Below are 15,421 nucleotides of genomic sequence, written 5' to 3'. Positions count from 1 at the left end.
TAGAGAAGGTTTACAAGGATGTTGCCGGGACTTGAGAAACTGAGTTACAGAGAAAGGTTGAATAGGTTAGGACCCTATTCCCTGGAGCGTAGAAGAATGAGGGGTATAAAATTATGATGGGTATAGATAGAGTGAACGCAAGCAGGCTTTTTCCACTGAGGCTAGGGGAGACAAAAACCCAGAGGACATGGGTTAAGGGGGAAAGTTTAAAGGGAACATTAGGAGGGGCTTCTTCACACAGAGTAGTGGGAGTGTGGAATGAGCTGCCAGATGAAGTGGTAAATGTGGACTCACTTTTAACATTTAAAAACTTGGACAGGTACATGGATGAGAGGTGTATGGAGGGATATAGCCCAGGTGCAGGTCAGTGGGACTAAACAAAACAATGGTTCGGCACAGCCGAGAAGAGCCAAAAGGCCTGTTTCTGTGCTGTAATGTTCTATGGTTCTATAATTTGAATGGAAGAATTTTAGTTGTCTTACTATATTATGGAGGATCTCAAAAGGTTTATTGCATTGAAGCAAAATGGAGATTTACCAGTTTGGTTGCTAGGATATTGGAGAGTCCAAGTTTGCTCAAAGTTAAGAAAATGGGAGGTGACCCAATTGAAAGATACCAGATATTTACTTGGCTTGAGCAGATGTTGGGAGATTATTGTTTTGGTTAAGGAATTAAGACTGATGGATCAGTCTCAAAATAAGGGGAAGGCCAAGGAGATTTGCCTGTGGATGTTTAGGTATTGAAAACAGACAGCAGAAAGCTCAATGATTTAAGTCCCCTATCTGTTTTAGAGGAAAGAGTGTTGCTCTTCCAAAAAGTGGCAGGATGGTAGTGGAAAGCTATAGTTTGAGGTCACGAGAAGGACAGCATCATCCAACAGTAGTGTTGTAAAGATGCCCATACCCTAGACCAGTGATCACTCAGTGCTCTCCTCTGGTACAATGGTGTTCCTTGTGCTGCCTCTCTGACAGTACTTTGTCACCCAGCATTTCCCTTTAGATAATGTGGTTCTCCTCCAGCAATGCATCAGTCCCCCAAGTATTGCTTTTCCAGTTCCTTTAACATTTGGAAATCACAACTCCACAACTACCTAAGGTAGAGAATACATTACTCTGTGCTGCTCCTCTGACCTTATTTAACTTTGGAGAGAAGGCACATGGCTCATATATAACAATTACACAGCACCCACTTTTCCTCGTTTCAGATTTCAACCTTTGTAACGCAGAACAGAAACAACTTCAATAAATATTGAAGAACACAAGATCAAAATATTGGACTTACACTGCCATCTGCTGTTTGCTTGGTACATCAACAAGAACTTGGGAGTTTACTTTGAAGGCATCTGAAGGCATATTGACTACAGCATGGAAACTGCTACTTTGGCCCAACTGGTTTATACAGACCAAGATGTCCATCCAAGCTAGCATTTTCTGCATTTGACCTACATCCTTCTAAACCTTTCCAATCTATGCACCTGTCCAATTTGCCTTTTGAGAGTTGATATTGTACCTGCCTCATCCTCTTCCTCTGGCAGCTCATCTCATGTACATACCAACCTCTGTATAAAGAAGTTGTCATTCAAGCTCCTATTAAATATTTCCCATTTTACCGTATGCCTATACCTTATAGTTCTCAATTCCCCAACTTTGGGGAAAAAAGGCTGAGTGTATTCACCTGATCTAATGCCCCTATAATTTTATACACTTTGATAAGATCACCTCTCAGTCTCGCATTTCAGTGAAAACAAGTCCTAGCCTGTCCAACCCCTCCTAGTGTCTCCAGTACTGGCAAAATCCTTTTAAAATTTTTCTGCACTCTTTCAATTTAATAACATCTTTCCTATAGCCCAGTGATCAAAGCTCGAAGTGTAGCCTCACCAGCAAAAGACATGGAGCAGAATTAGGCCATTCAGCCCATCGAGTCTGCTCCACCATTCCATCATGGCTAATCCCAGATCCCACTCAACCCCATACACTTTCCTTCTTTCCATATCTTTTGATGCCCTGACCAATCAGAAAACTATCAACTTCTACCTTAAACATACACACGGTCTTGGCCTCCACAGCCGTCTTTGGCAGAGCACTCCACAGATTCACTACTCTCTGGCTAAAATAAATTCCTCCTTACCTCTGTTCTAAAGGTCCACCTGTGTCCTCTACTTCTGGACACCCCCTCAATAGGAAACATACTCTCCACATCCACCTTATCTAGTCCTTTTAACATTCAATAGATCTCAATGAGATCTTCTGCATTTTTCTAAATTCCAGTGAGTACAGGCCCAAAGCTGCCAAATGCTCCTCACATCTTAACCCCTTCGTTCCTGGAATCATCCTCGTGAACCTCCTCCAGACTTTCTCCAATGATAATGCATCCTTTCTGAAATATGAGACCCAAAACTTGTCAATATTCCAAGTGTGGCCTAACAATTGTCTTATAAAGCCTCAACATTATTGCCTTGCTTTTATATTCTATTCACCTTGAAATGAAGGTCAATGAAGTGAATTGAATCTTGTACAGCTGCATCATAACCTTCCAACTTCTATATTCCATGTCCTGACTGATTAAGTTCATTATGCTAAAAGTCTTCTACACCACCTTATCCATTTTCAGGGAACCATGTAACTGAACATCAGGATGAATTAGTCTGTCCCACAAAGATGCTTGAACCTTCAGGAGGTGCTTTAACATTTATAATGTACTTCCACTGTAAATACAAACTTCAATGGAATCATGTCAGACAGAATATTTAAGTAAACAAAATTGCAACTAATGCTATTATAACTTCTGAAATTGCATTGAATTTCCTACTGTTATATTGTCCTCAAGAGTACAAAAATCTTAATATACTGAGTATGGGGGCCTTCAAGAAAATGTCTATTTCTCATGATAAGTAAAGACTTTCATATACATCAGCTTGTCCAGTGACTTAGTCACAGTCACAACAGGCCTCACTGATGTCCACATAGATCACTTCTACCATCTTGTCCTCATCGACCTTCTTAGCCACTTCATCAAAAGATTCAAATCAAGTTCATTGGACCCGATCTCCCATGCACAAAGTCACACTGATTATCCCTAATCAAGCCTTGCCTTTTCCGATACATGCAAATCTTATCCTTCAGATTCAGATGGCGCCAGCAACCAACGGCGATGTCCTCTACACACTTCGTGAAACATCTACTACTTTTAAATGTGCTTCTTCTACTGAACTGCCTGCAATTGGAGCTTGTAGTTTACATTTTGATGTTGTGTTCTTGAGCTGGCTGGATGATCTGTCATCTCCGGGGAAGTTCAACGAGGTTGACAGCGGAGTGTGCAGCCTAATGGCGGAACACAAACTCATGATCTGCTCCATTACTCATTGCCGATTAAAGCATTGAGCAAGATTGAAATCCATGAGGATGAGAGTGGAAGGTGAGCGAGAGTTCATACCAGCTGCCTGCATTTAACTGGTCTCCCTCTCATTCGCTGCTGCTGGAGGAAGATGCAGGAGTCTTGGGTCCATGCTGCAAGGAATGACTGGCAGAGCTTGTAGCTGTGGGACTCTTTTTCAGAGGACTTTGCAGTTTGATGTTCTGTCTGTGGCTTTGGACTCATTTTGGAAAATTCCATGGTTCACGTCGCATGTGTTTCTGGTTGCTTTTTTTTGCTGTTTGCGCGGTTTGATTGGGGCGCCTTGGCGCGGACTAGCTCTGCGGCCTGCAGTCAACAATCAACACACCACTAAACCAAACTGAATACTCAGACTGTTTGATATTTAGATGTTTGAAATTTGCTTGCTTTTTGCCATTTGCGCAATTTGTTCTTTTTTGCGCATTGGGTGCTTGATGCTTTCTTTGAACGGATTCCATGGTGTTCTTTGTTTTGTGCCTGCCTGCAGAAAGAACAATCTCAGGATTGTATATCGTATACGTACTTTGAACCCTCTCTAACAACTTACTACCACAGACATTAGGCTTATTGATCTTTTCTTGCCAGTTTTTCTTTGCAGCCCTTAAGGGCAACATCAGCTACTGTCCACTCTTCCAGCACTTCATCCACCACTAATGATGCATACATGTCAAGCTAGGGCTCCTGCAATTTCTTCTCTAGCCTCCCACGGTGTTCTAATCTCTCTCAACCAGGGTTCCCTACTCCTGCCAGCATTGCCCTTCACACCAACAGGAATAAGTTCTTGCTATCTCAATTTTAAGTGCCTTTCACTTGCCAGAGATCTCTTTGCCCACAAACAACCTACTCCAATCAACCTTTGAAAGCTCCTGCTCCAATTTTGAACTTGAACCTGTGGACCAATTCTGTCTCTTTCCACAACTATTTAAAAAATAATAATAAAGCTAAATGTGGGCTTATCAGTGGCATAGCGGTTAGTGCGACACTATTGCAGCCTGTGGCATTCCAGAGTTCAATTCCAGTGCCGTTCTGTAAGGAATCTCTATACATCCTCCCCAAGTCCTTCGGTTTCCTTGCAGTCCAAAGATGTACTGGGTTGGGTAATTGGTCATTGTAAATTGTCCTATAATTAGGTTTCAACTAACTGGGTTGTCAAAGGTTGCTGCAGGCAACGTGCCTCAAAGAGCCTATTGTGCACTGTATCGCTAAAATAACAAATAATACTTTTAAGGAGCTGAAGAAGGGAATTAGAAAAGCCTTGAGGGGCCATTAATAATCTTTGGCAAGCAGGAGTAAAGAGAAACCCAAGGTATTCTATACATATATCAAGATAAATAGGAAGGTTGGACCACTCAAGGATAAATGAGTGAACATCTGTTTGGAAGCAGGGGATGCATGCAGGGTCCTAAATGAGTACTTTGCATTAGCATCACAAAGGAGAAGGATATGGAGGATACCAAGATCAGTGTAGTGGATGTTAATATGCTCGGGTACTTTGAAATAAAGAGATAGGTGGCCAAGATGAGATTGCTGGGGCTTTGACCAAAATTTTTTGTCCTCTCCAGTTAGAGGATTGGCAGATAGCTAATGTTGTTCTTTTATCCAAGAAGGGAAACAGGATTCATCATGGAAATTATTGGCTGGTGAGTCTCATGTCAGTGGGAAGGAAGCTATCGGAGAGGATTCTATGGGATAGAATTTGAGCATTTCGAAGGGAAAACATGCCCTTGTTTTTGGGACAGTCCGCTTGGCTTTAGGCTCATCTGCAGATTCAGAGAGATTTGGCCACTTGGTTTCAAAATTGGATTGCCCATAGTAGACAGAGAGTCTTATCCTTCGGTGTTGAGTCTTATCCTGGCTCGAAGTTTGTGATGAGTGGTGTTCCTAGAGCTTCTGCTGCTGTGATTTATACAAATGACCTGGATGAAAAGGTGGATGGGTGTGTTGGTAAGTTCACAGATGATTGAATGGGCAGTCAGCACTCACCCCCCCCCCCCCACCCCCAGGATTTTACATTGCAGCTTTATAAAACTTTGGTCCGTCTGCATCATTGTATTAAATTCTGGTTGCCCTGTTAAAGGGCGTGGAGGCTCTGGGGAGGGTTCATAAGAAATTTACCAAGATGTTGCTTGAATTTGATGATATGTATGGGGAGAGTCAAGACCGGCTTAGGTTGTTTTCTCCAGAGCGGCAGAGGCTGAGGGGATACCTGTTAGAAATTTAATATCTGAGAGGCATAGACAGACAACTGGTCAATAAAGGTGTTTAAAGGACTCTTAGATAGGCACATGAATATGCAGAGAATGGAGGGATATGGTCAGCCTTTTCTCACCAAAGCTTGATGAGCCAAAGCCTCTGCTGACCACTCAAACACTGGCCACTCTCACTACCTGCCCTTTATTGGCTGATGTACATACTTCACAATCAGCCAATCAGAAATGGCTCTGCAACCCTGCACTACTGCAGCCCTCTGTTTCAATATTCCTATCTGCTCGCCTTCTTGGGTTCAAATTAACAGGAATTTAATGCCAAGGCCCAAAAAGGCATGAAGCACTCCTCTTAGGGCAGGTGTCAAGACTATCCATAGGCAGAGGGAGAGAAAGATAAAGAGTTGGAGGAGCAATTCTCATGCTTGGACCAAGGTAGCAAAAAGCACAGCTACTAATGTTAGAGGCCTTGCAACCCATACTTCTTGTTGCTTTGGCCAAAGCAGAAAGCAAAGTATGAAATGAAGGCATGCTAGTCTGAAGATGGCAGCAAACACAAGGTGTCTTCACAGCAGTGTAAAAACCAGGCTGAGGATTTATTTTCTATGTTTTACAGCTGGGACGCATAAAGGAACAGCACACACATTGACTCCACACACTACACCCATGTGCAAGCAGACATTGATAGTGGCCATAAATCAAGCTTAAAAGAGTAATGTGATTATGAGATAGAAGGAATGAATTAATTGGAGGGGGGAAAATCCATGTGATGTATGCATCCTTTGTAACATGGGTACTGATCACAAGAATATGCATTAAACTGATGTGAAATTTATCTTTGCAGGGTTGCAGTCTTTGTTCCTCACACTGACATGTACATTATCAACATAATGGCAGACTTGATGGGCTAATTGGTACCTGTTGGAATAACTATGATTTCCAATCATTAAAGAGTGTATAGCAACGATCAACATCCAGCTGCTAAAAGGTTTTCAAAGTATTTTATTTTGGAATTTTTTGTCACATCATTAAACTGAGTTGCAAATATATTAACAAAAAGACTTTTTCTAAGACTGTACAAATATCTGAAATTAAAAGGGATAAGCAACAGAAAAACATCCACTTAAGACAGCAAGTTACAGTTTTAAATGAAAAATGAAATTAAAAAAATAGACCAGATTTCACACATCCATGCGCGTACACATCCACACGTACAGACACACGTTGCATTTTCCATCCGTTAACACTTCTGGTTGCACAAAGGCTCCTGGTGTCAGGAAGACCATAAAAGGGTACCACCATTGTATGCAATCAGCATGTGCATTTTGCAGAAAAGGCTGCACTGCACTCTATGGTGAAATAAAGACAGGAGATGGGTGAGATGAGAGAAAAGCTCCATTCACAGCAACTAAATGACCAAAGGCAGTACATTAGCCATTACGAACAAAGTGCTGCTCAAAAATGGCTGCCATTTTGACCACCTGTACCTTCTGCTGGTTAATCACTGAGGTAACACCAGCCGCTGGATTTTCACCCCGTCTCCCCTTACCCCCTTTTAAGATGTTGAAAACAGCAGCATAATTGTGATCTTTGTGAAGGTCAAGTTTTGTATGAGCAGAAGTAGCAGAGGGAGAGGGGAGTTATGCAAGTTCACATTCAAATCATTTTTAACAATTACATTTAAAAACAAAGCCCCCTGTTCAACACAAATATTGTTGAGGCTGAAAATTAAAAGTTGTTGGTTATGGGCTTCCTCGTAACCCAATGACTGGTCTCTCCAGCCTATGCTCATAATGTTGGCAAACTGCATCAGACAAAATGCTCAAAGCAGAAGTACAAACCTAGTGAGAGAGAAGAAAGGGAATGGCCAGGGAGTAGCAGCTCTTGCTCTGGAGCCATGTTTTGGTTGGGTTAGCATTTACAGATTGAAGCTCTCATCACTTTCCGCCGCATGTAACTGGGTGTCATCAGCATCAGTCATGCTGCTTTCCTGGGACTCATCAGTTCCAGCTGTAAAAACATCACAATTAGTGCTGGTTTTCAGTATGTTAATTAGAAACTCTGCAAACATGAACAAACATGGATTGAGAGCTGGGAGGAGTCGTCCATGTCCACATTCCCATATCTGCCTTAAAAAATATGCAAAGACCCTGGAACTCTCTCAGGGAGAGCCAAAGTCACTCAAACAAGATGGAGAACAATCTTCGGCTTATTTATCTTAAATAGGCAATTCCTTGCTTTAAGAATAATCCCCATGATTTGGGGAAAACAATAAAGGAAACAGGTGATGTTGCACCAACATGAGGCCAAGTTGCTGGAAGCAGCTAGCTACTGGCATGGTCAGTCTTTCTGGAAGTTAACCAGTCAGGATATCAAGCATTGCCTCAGGTTTCCCTCACCACAACTTAAACATCAAATCTCCTGTCCCATTTGGTAGCAGGTATGCAGCCATCTTGGGTCATTCACATTTCCTTTCACCTTTATTAAAATTCCAGTGCTCATTCTTTAATCCTATGCTTCAAGAAGTGCTTCATGCTGCTATTCCAGATTTCCATCCTAGTTTCCTGGTTTTCCAAAGATCCTACAACATAGAATATTTAGCTCCTACTCATGCTCAGCATGAGGTTACATCTCTGTACTAGTTACATCAAGCTAATCACAGAAAGACAGTTGTTCAGCTCATCTATAATGCAGCAAAACTCTCCCACTCATCTTTTTATGTCATTTGCCTATATACCCACTTTACATTAATCTGGCTAATTTTCACACCAAAGATTTCTAAAGTTCATCGGTATATTGGTAGTTTAACCGAAAGGAGTCCACAAGACTATATGCAAGGGAGCCAATTCTGAAATGTAAGCAACAATGAATGCCATTACTCCCTTTTGAATTCAGTGGATCTAGAACTTAAGCAGACTTAAATGGTACCCTTGACTTACGATAGCTTGTGGCTTTCCAACTGACACTTTTCTGGCCGTTGAATACGTTTTCCATTAAACAGATCAGAAAAGGCAACAAAGCAAAGATGAACATTCATGAAATGGTCCATTCTACTCTCAAATTCTTGAATGAGCAATGTTACATGGTATATAAACATAACATTATCTTGAGGTCAAGCTTCGGGTGACAGTACCCTACCTTCCACCATTTAATTAGACCATAGCTGATGTGACTGCAACTTCAACTCTACAGTCCCACCCATTCCCAGTGACTTTTCACTGCTTAAGAATCCATCTAATTGTTCCTTAAAAATATCAAAAGCCTCTGCTTCCTTTGTCCTAAGGAAAACTGTTGCAAAGATTCTCAATCCAAAAAAAGAAAAAAAAAATCACTTTATCTGTTAAATGGAAGACCCCTTAATTACAAACACACAACATGCAAACAGACCCTTCAGCCCACAATGTTGTGCCAAACTAATTACAATGTCTTATATTCTCTTTCAAGATGAAACATCCTCTCCAAAACCACTTTGTGGATAACCCACCCACTTCACGTATTGGTGGGCCTTCTCCAAATGAGCAACTATCCTTAAATAAGACCAATCAATGCACACAGTACTCCAGATGTGATCTCACAAATGCTTCTTGTAATTGAAGCATATCCTCTTACCTTTGGAATTCTACTTCCCCTGTAACAAAGGAGAACATTCTTACCCCATGTATCTCATTTCTTCCTTCACAGATTCCATTTTTCCCTGATCTAGTCCCTTCCCATTTATATCCATTACACTTTGGATACTGTTTGCCACTTCAAGTTTTTAAAAAATTGCCTCATCCCAACTGGCTTATTTTTACTATGGATGCAAGATCCTTCTACAAGTACATCCCATATCACACAGGTCTGAGAGCCCTTCATTTCTTCCTTGGAAGAGGCTCACCCAGTTCCCCTCCACCCACACACATTCACCCGAATTAACATTCTCACATTGAACAACTTCTCCTTTAACTGCACTGAGTTTCCCCAGAATAAGAGAGAACTCGTACAGACCCAAAGCAGTTTGACAAGAATTCCAACATTAAGCCACAGTAGAATATCAAGTACAGTCAGCTTAAGAATTGAAGCTTGTAATTGTGGAGAGAAGTTGCACGGTCTATTACTGCACTCTCTGTACTAAGACAGCCAAAGATGAGACACATGGCCCTCTGGACACAGCAAATCATCTTGCAGTAGCGACTACAATCAATACTGCAATGCAGAATTTTACTGCTTTTTAAAAAAAAAGTTTAGATTTTATATGCCCATGATTATGGACTTGTAGACTGTATCACTAGCCTGGAACCTAAGAATGTCTGCAGTGAAACCTCTTTCATAGTATTGCAATCAGTCACCAATACTAACCTGTGTCATACTGATAACCCTCACTATGTTGCCCATCATTTGTTACAGGCTCCTCATCATCTGGTAAGTAACGTTTGTCAATAGCCTCTTTGATCTGGTTGTTGGCTCCTTTTGGATCAAGGTCCATGGCCCAGGAGAAATTCATCAGAGCCAAGTGCGTCTGCCCTAATTTCTTATAAACCTGAGGAGAAAAATAACAGTTCTGCTTTCAAAATCAGAAAAAAATGTTACAATCATTCAAAACTCTTGTAAAAAGATACACTGGTCCACTTTCATCTTAGTGATGTTAAACAGAAATAACAATAACAATGGGGGGGGGGAGAAAACAGCTATGGAAGAGAAAATCCATCTGAATTAAGATAAAGAACAGCAGAGATCAGTCACATTGCGGGGTTAACAGTGGTACTGCATCAGGAAAAGAATTCCTGCAAATACTTTACATAGCTTTTTATTTAAAAACAATGGATTTCAATTATCCACAGTTATGTGTTGGGGGGGGGGGGGAAGGGGAGAGAAAGAGTTAAGCTTATTTAGACTTCTTCCAACCCAGCAAGCAAGTCATTCAACATGAGGAACCACTAAATAGCCCAGTACTGGCAAGAAAGCAGAGAACCTATGCAGTCTCTGAGACATGGGTGACAGAGCTAAGACTGGCAAATCAATATTGCGGGGTGTCAAAGTTACTGTCATGATAGGAGGTAGGCAGTGGGGTGGGGAAAGATAAAAGAGGGAACACTGCAAGACTGTTCAAGGCAACCATCACTGTACAATGAAGGCAGACATCAGTCATACAGCATGTAAGCAGGCCATTCAGCCCATCACATTCATGCTAGGCACTGCTGGGAACTCACCCAAATTAATGGTATCTTCTAGCACTTAGGCCACATCTCAGGTGCTCAGTGACTCTGCTCTCACCACTCTCTGGGCAAATGGGCCCCTCAGATCACCTCCAAATCTCTTACCCCCTCACTCAAAATCTATGTCCTTAAGTTTATTTACCTCTGATAAGGAAAAAGTTCCCTGCAGTTTCTATATCCCTTATAACTTTATATACTAAGAAGCTTCTTCAAGCAAGGCCATATGGATAATGCCCTGAAATTCTGAAGTGATCACTTTGTTGTGATTATACTACAGACCTGCTTGACAGTCAGCAGGAAGCAAGAGCAGATACAAAGGCAAATCATGGAGATGCATGAGAATAGGGTTGTAGCACAGGATGGTGAGAAGGCAGGTGTATGGGGTTGAGTGGGATCCAGGATCAGCCATGGAATGGCAGAGCAGACTTGATGGGCTGAATGGCCTAATTCTGCTCCTGTGTCTTATGGTCTTACTTCAACATCCCCATTAAACTCAGTCACCATAGCCTGAAAGGATTTGATGGGATGGTATATTTTAAGTACATTTCAGAGAGCTTTCTGTGTCGATACATAGACAGTCTTACTAGGCATGGGTAATGGACAATCCCAGTAAGCCAGAAAGGTGGATGAAATGTCATCGGCAAACCAACTTGCAAAGAATGATCATAATGTGTTAAGTTTCAAAATAGACATGGAAAGGAATATGGATAGTCCTGAAATTAAGCATCTGAATTAGGGGAAATTTCCATTTCAGCATCTTTAGACAAGGACTGAAAAAATATAAACAGGAGCAGAGACATGAAGGTACATCCACATCCACAAAGTGGGATTTTTTTGTTTAAATAAAAGTGCCTTGCATAATTTTTTAAATCATTATCAAACCTCCCCTTAGCCTCCCCCACTCAAGAAGAAAGAAAAACAGACCCAGTTTATTCAAACACTCCTCACAGCACACACTCCCCAAACCAAGTAGCAATCTGGTAAACCTCCTTTGCGTCCTCTCTAAAGCTTCCATATACATTCCCATCAGGATGGAACTATAATTCATAATTATATGAAGAAATGATGTTGCCAAAAGCAATATTGACATGAAATTACCTGAAAAATTTCCCTCAATTCTTAAGCATTGTATAGCTAAAATCAAACAATATCTCCATTTCTGCACAAGATTCCCTAGATGATAACAAATGACGTGAACACAATCCATTTTACTGACGTTTATCCAGGATATATTTTCAGCCAGGCATTTCTCCACTTTCCCCTTGCCCCCCAACTGTTCCATCAGATCCACAACATCCAAAGTAGTCATTTGAGCAGACACATTTGTGATTATGCAATACTCATTTTACAATGCATGGAATATTACCCTGGAATGAAGGTTCAAGCCTCTGCAATGGGATGTGAAACAATTTGTGACTTTTAGATTAAGACCATAATACACAGGAGCAGAATTAGGGCATTTGGCCCAACGAGTCTCTTCTGCCATTCAATCATGGCTGATCTTTTTTCCCCTCCCCAGCCTTCTCCCTGTAATTTTTGATGCTGCATCCAATCAAGAACCTATCAAGCTCTGCCTTAAATACACACAATGACCTGCCCTCCACAGCTGCCTGTGGTAACATTCCACAAATTCACCACCCTCTGGCTAAAGAAATGTCTCTGCATCTGTTTTAAATGGACGCCCCTCTATCCTGAGGCTGTGTCCTCTCGTCCTAGACTCCCCCCACCATGGGAAACACCTTCCCACATCTCCTGTCTAGTCATCTCAACATTTGAAAGGTTTCAATGAGATCACCCCTCATCCTTCTGAATTCCAACAAGTACAGACCCAGAGCCATCAAACATTCCTCATATGATAACCCTTTCATTCCCAGAATCATCCTTATGAACCTCCTCTGAACCCTCTCCAATGCCAGCACATCTTTTCTTAGATGAGGAGCCCAAAACTGTTCACATCACATCCCTGCTCTTGTATTCTGGATCTCTTGAAATGAACACTGACATTACATTTGCCTTTGTCACTACTGACGCGACCTTTAGGTGTTTTGCACAAGGGCTTCCAAGTCCCTGCACCGAAGATTTTTGGATTTTCTCCCCATTTAGAAAATAGCACGCACATTTATTTCTACTACCAAAGTGCATGACCATGCACTTTACAACAGCATATTTCACTTGCAACTCTCTTGCTCATTCTCCTAACCTGTCCAAGTTCTTCTGCAGGCTACCCATTTCCTGAACACTACTTGCTCCTCCACTAATCTTCACATCATCTGCAAACTTGGCAACAGAACCATCTGTTCCATCATCTAAATCACTTATATACAGCATAAAAAGCAGCTCCAACACTGACCCCTGCGGAACACTAGTCACTGGCAGCCAACCAGAGGAGGATCCTTTAATTCCAACTTGCTGCCTCCTACCAATCCAAGCACCCCAGTAACTTTCCTGTAATATCATGAGCTCTTAACTTGGTAAGCAGCCTTGTGTGGCACCTTATCAAAGGCCTTCTGAAAGTCCAAACATCCACTGCATCCTCTTTATCTATTCTACTTGTAATCTCCTCAAAGAATTCCAACAGGTTCGTCAGGCAGGATTTTCCCTGAAGGAAACCATGTTGACTTTGTCCTATCATGTCCTGTGTCACCAAGTACTCCATAACCTCATCATTACTGCTGCCTTCCTCCTTTCTTTAAGAGCGGAGTGACTGGAAAATTGCAAGAGCCCAATCATTTTTGAAAGATCATTACTAATGCCTCCACAATCTCTACCGCTACTCTTTCAGAACCCTAGGATACAATTCATCTGGTCCGAATGACTTGTGTATTCCTAGGTCTTTCAACATTTTGAGCACCTTCTTCCTTGTAATAGTAACTGCACTCACTTCTCTTCCCTCACATCCTTCAAAATCTGGCACACTGCCAGACACTTCCACAGTGAAGACTGATGTAAAATACCAATTTAGTTCATCTGCCATCTCCTTGCCCCCCATTATTATTTCTCCAGCCTCATTTTCTCATGGTCCTATATACACTCTCATCTTTTTTTTTTAAAAAAAACATACTTGAAGTTTTTACTATCCACTTTGATATAGTTTGCTAGCTACCTTTTATAATTCATCTTTTCCCTCCTAATGATTCTGTTAGTTGCTCTCTGTAAGGTTTCAAAGCCTTTCCAGTCCTCTGTCTCCTACTAGTTTTTGCTTTGTTGTATGCCCTCTTTTTGCTTTTACATTAGCTTTGACTTCCCTTCCAATTTACTTTGGCCAACTCCTCTCTCATACCACTGCAATTTCCTTTACTCCACTGAAATACTTCTATAATCAGACTTTACTTTCTCCTTGTCAAATTTCAAGTTGAACCCAATCATATTGTGATCACTGCCTCCTAAGGGTTCTTTTACCTTAAGCACCCTCGTCACCTCAGGTTCATTACAGAACAGCCAATCCAGTATAGCTGATCCCCTAGCAGGCTCAATGACAAACTGCTCTAAAAAGCTATCTCGTAGGCATTCAACAAACTCACTCTCTTGGGATCAATTTCCAACTTGATTTTCCCCAATCAACGTGCATGCTGAAATCTCCCATGACCATCATAACATTGCCCTTTTAACACACCTTTTCTATTTCCTGTTGTAATCTGTGGTCCACATCCCAACTACCGTTGGGAGGCCCGTATATAACTGCCATCAGGGTCCTTTAACCCTTGTAGGATCAGAAGATGTTGAATCCTTGTGGGTTGAGTTATGAAACTGTATCACATTTTTCTACTAATTTGATGGCATTCTTTACTAGCCACGCCACCCTCCTCCCCACTTCCAATCCCTCCAATACAATGTGTAACCTTGGACATTCAGCTCCCAACTACAACCATCCTTCAGCCATGATTCAGTGATGGCTACAACGTTGTACCTGACAATCTGTAATAGTGCAACAGGATCATCCACTTTATTTCTTATACCCTATGTATTGAGATAAAACACTTTGAGTACTGTATTTCCTACCTTTTTTGATTCTGTATCCTTAATTTACTGATACTAACCCTCCTGGCTACAATTTCATCCTATAATCTGCCTACTCTTCCTGTCAGGATAGAACGGATGGTAAAAAAAGCAAAGATAGCATACATTCAGACTGATCCCTTCAATCCAGTTCCCAATCCCTGCCAAATTAGTTTAAACCCTCCACAGCAGCTCTAACAAACCTGCCTGCAAGAATATTGATCCCCCTTGGGTTCAGGTGCAACCCATCACTTTTGAACAGGACATACCTCCCCCAAAAGAGATCACGATGATCCAAGAACCTGAAGCCCTGACCCCTGCACCAGCTTCTCAGCCACACATTAACCAACCTACCAAATCATCCTGTTTCTACCCTCACTGCCACATGGACCAGGCAGTAATCCAGAAATTACCACCCTGGGGGTCCTGCTTCTCAGCTTTCTGCCTAGCCCTCTAAATTCCCTTTTCAAGACCTCATTGCTTTTCCTTCCTATGTCATTGGTACCAATATGTACCAAGACATCTGGTTGCTCTCCCTCCCCCTCCAAAATGCTGTGAATGCAATCAGAGACATCTGGGAGGCAACATACTATTTGGGTGTCCCATTCATGTCCACAGAATCTCCTGTCTGTT

General features: G+C 41.7%; 1 protein-coding gene across 5 annotated transcripts in view; it reads right to left on the bottom strand.

Moving 5' to 3' along the window:
• Positions 1–15,421, bottom strand: part of cdc27 (cell division cycle 27) — a 135,926-nt gene that overhangs the window by 29,719 nt on the left and 90,786 nt on the right. For 2 of the 5 annotated variants that reach the window (XR_009508936.1, XR_009508935.1), the window contains exons 18-19: positions 9,936–10,116; positions 7,439–7,607 (exon numbers count right to left, since the gene is read on the bottom strand). Coding sequence is in view for 3 of the 5 variants with exons in the window: in XM_059955804.1 (XP_059811787.1) it covers positions 7,516–7,607; positions 9,936–10,116 (273 nt within the window). In the remaining 2 variants the exon portion in view is untranslated. Of the gene's footprint in view, positions 1–6,582; positions 7,608–9,935; positions 10,117–15,421 lie in introns of those variants that run through there. The other 3 variants (XM_059955806.1, XM_059955805.1, XM_059955804.1) reach the window with 2 other exon arrangements.

The sequence above is a fragment of the Hypanus sabinus genome, chromosome X1, assembly GCF_030144855.1.
Source record: "Hypanus sabinus isolate sHypSab1 chromosome X1, sHypSab1.hap1, whole genome shotgun sequence".
Classification (NCBI taxonomy): domain Eukaryota; kingdom Metazoa; phylum Chordata; class Chondrichthyes; order Myliobatiformes; family Dasyatidae; genus Hypanus; species Hypanus sabinus.
This window is presented reverse-complemented; position numbering and strand designations above follow the sequence as displayed.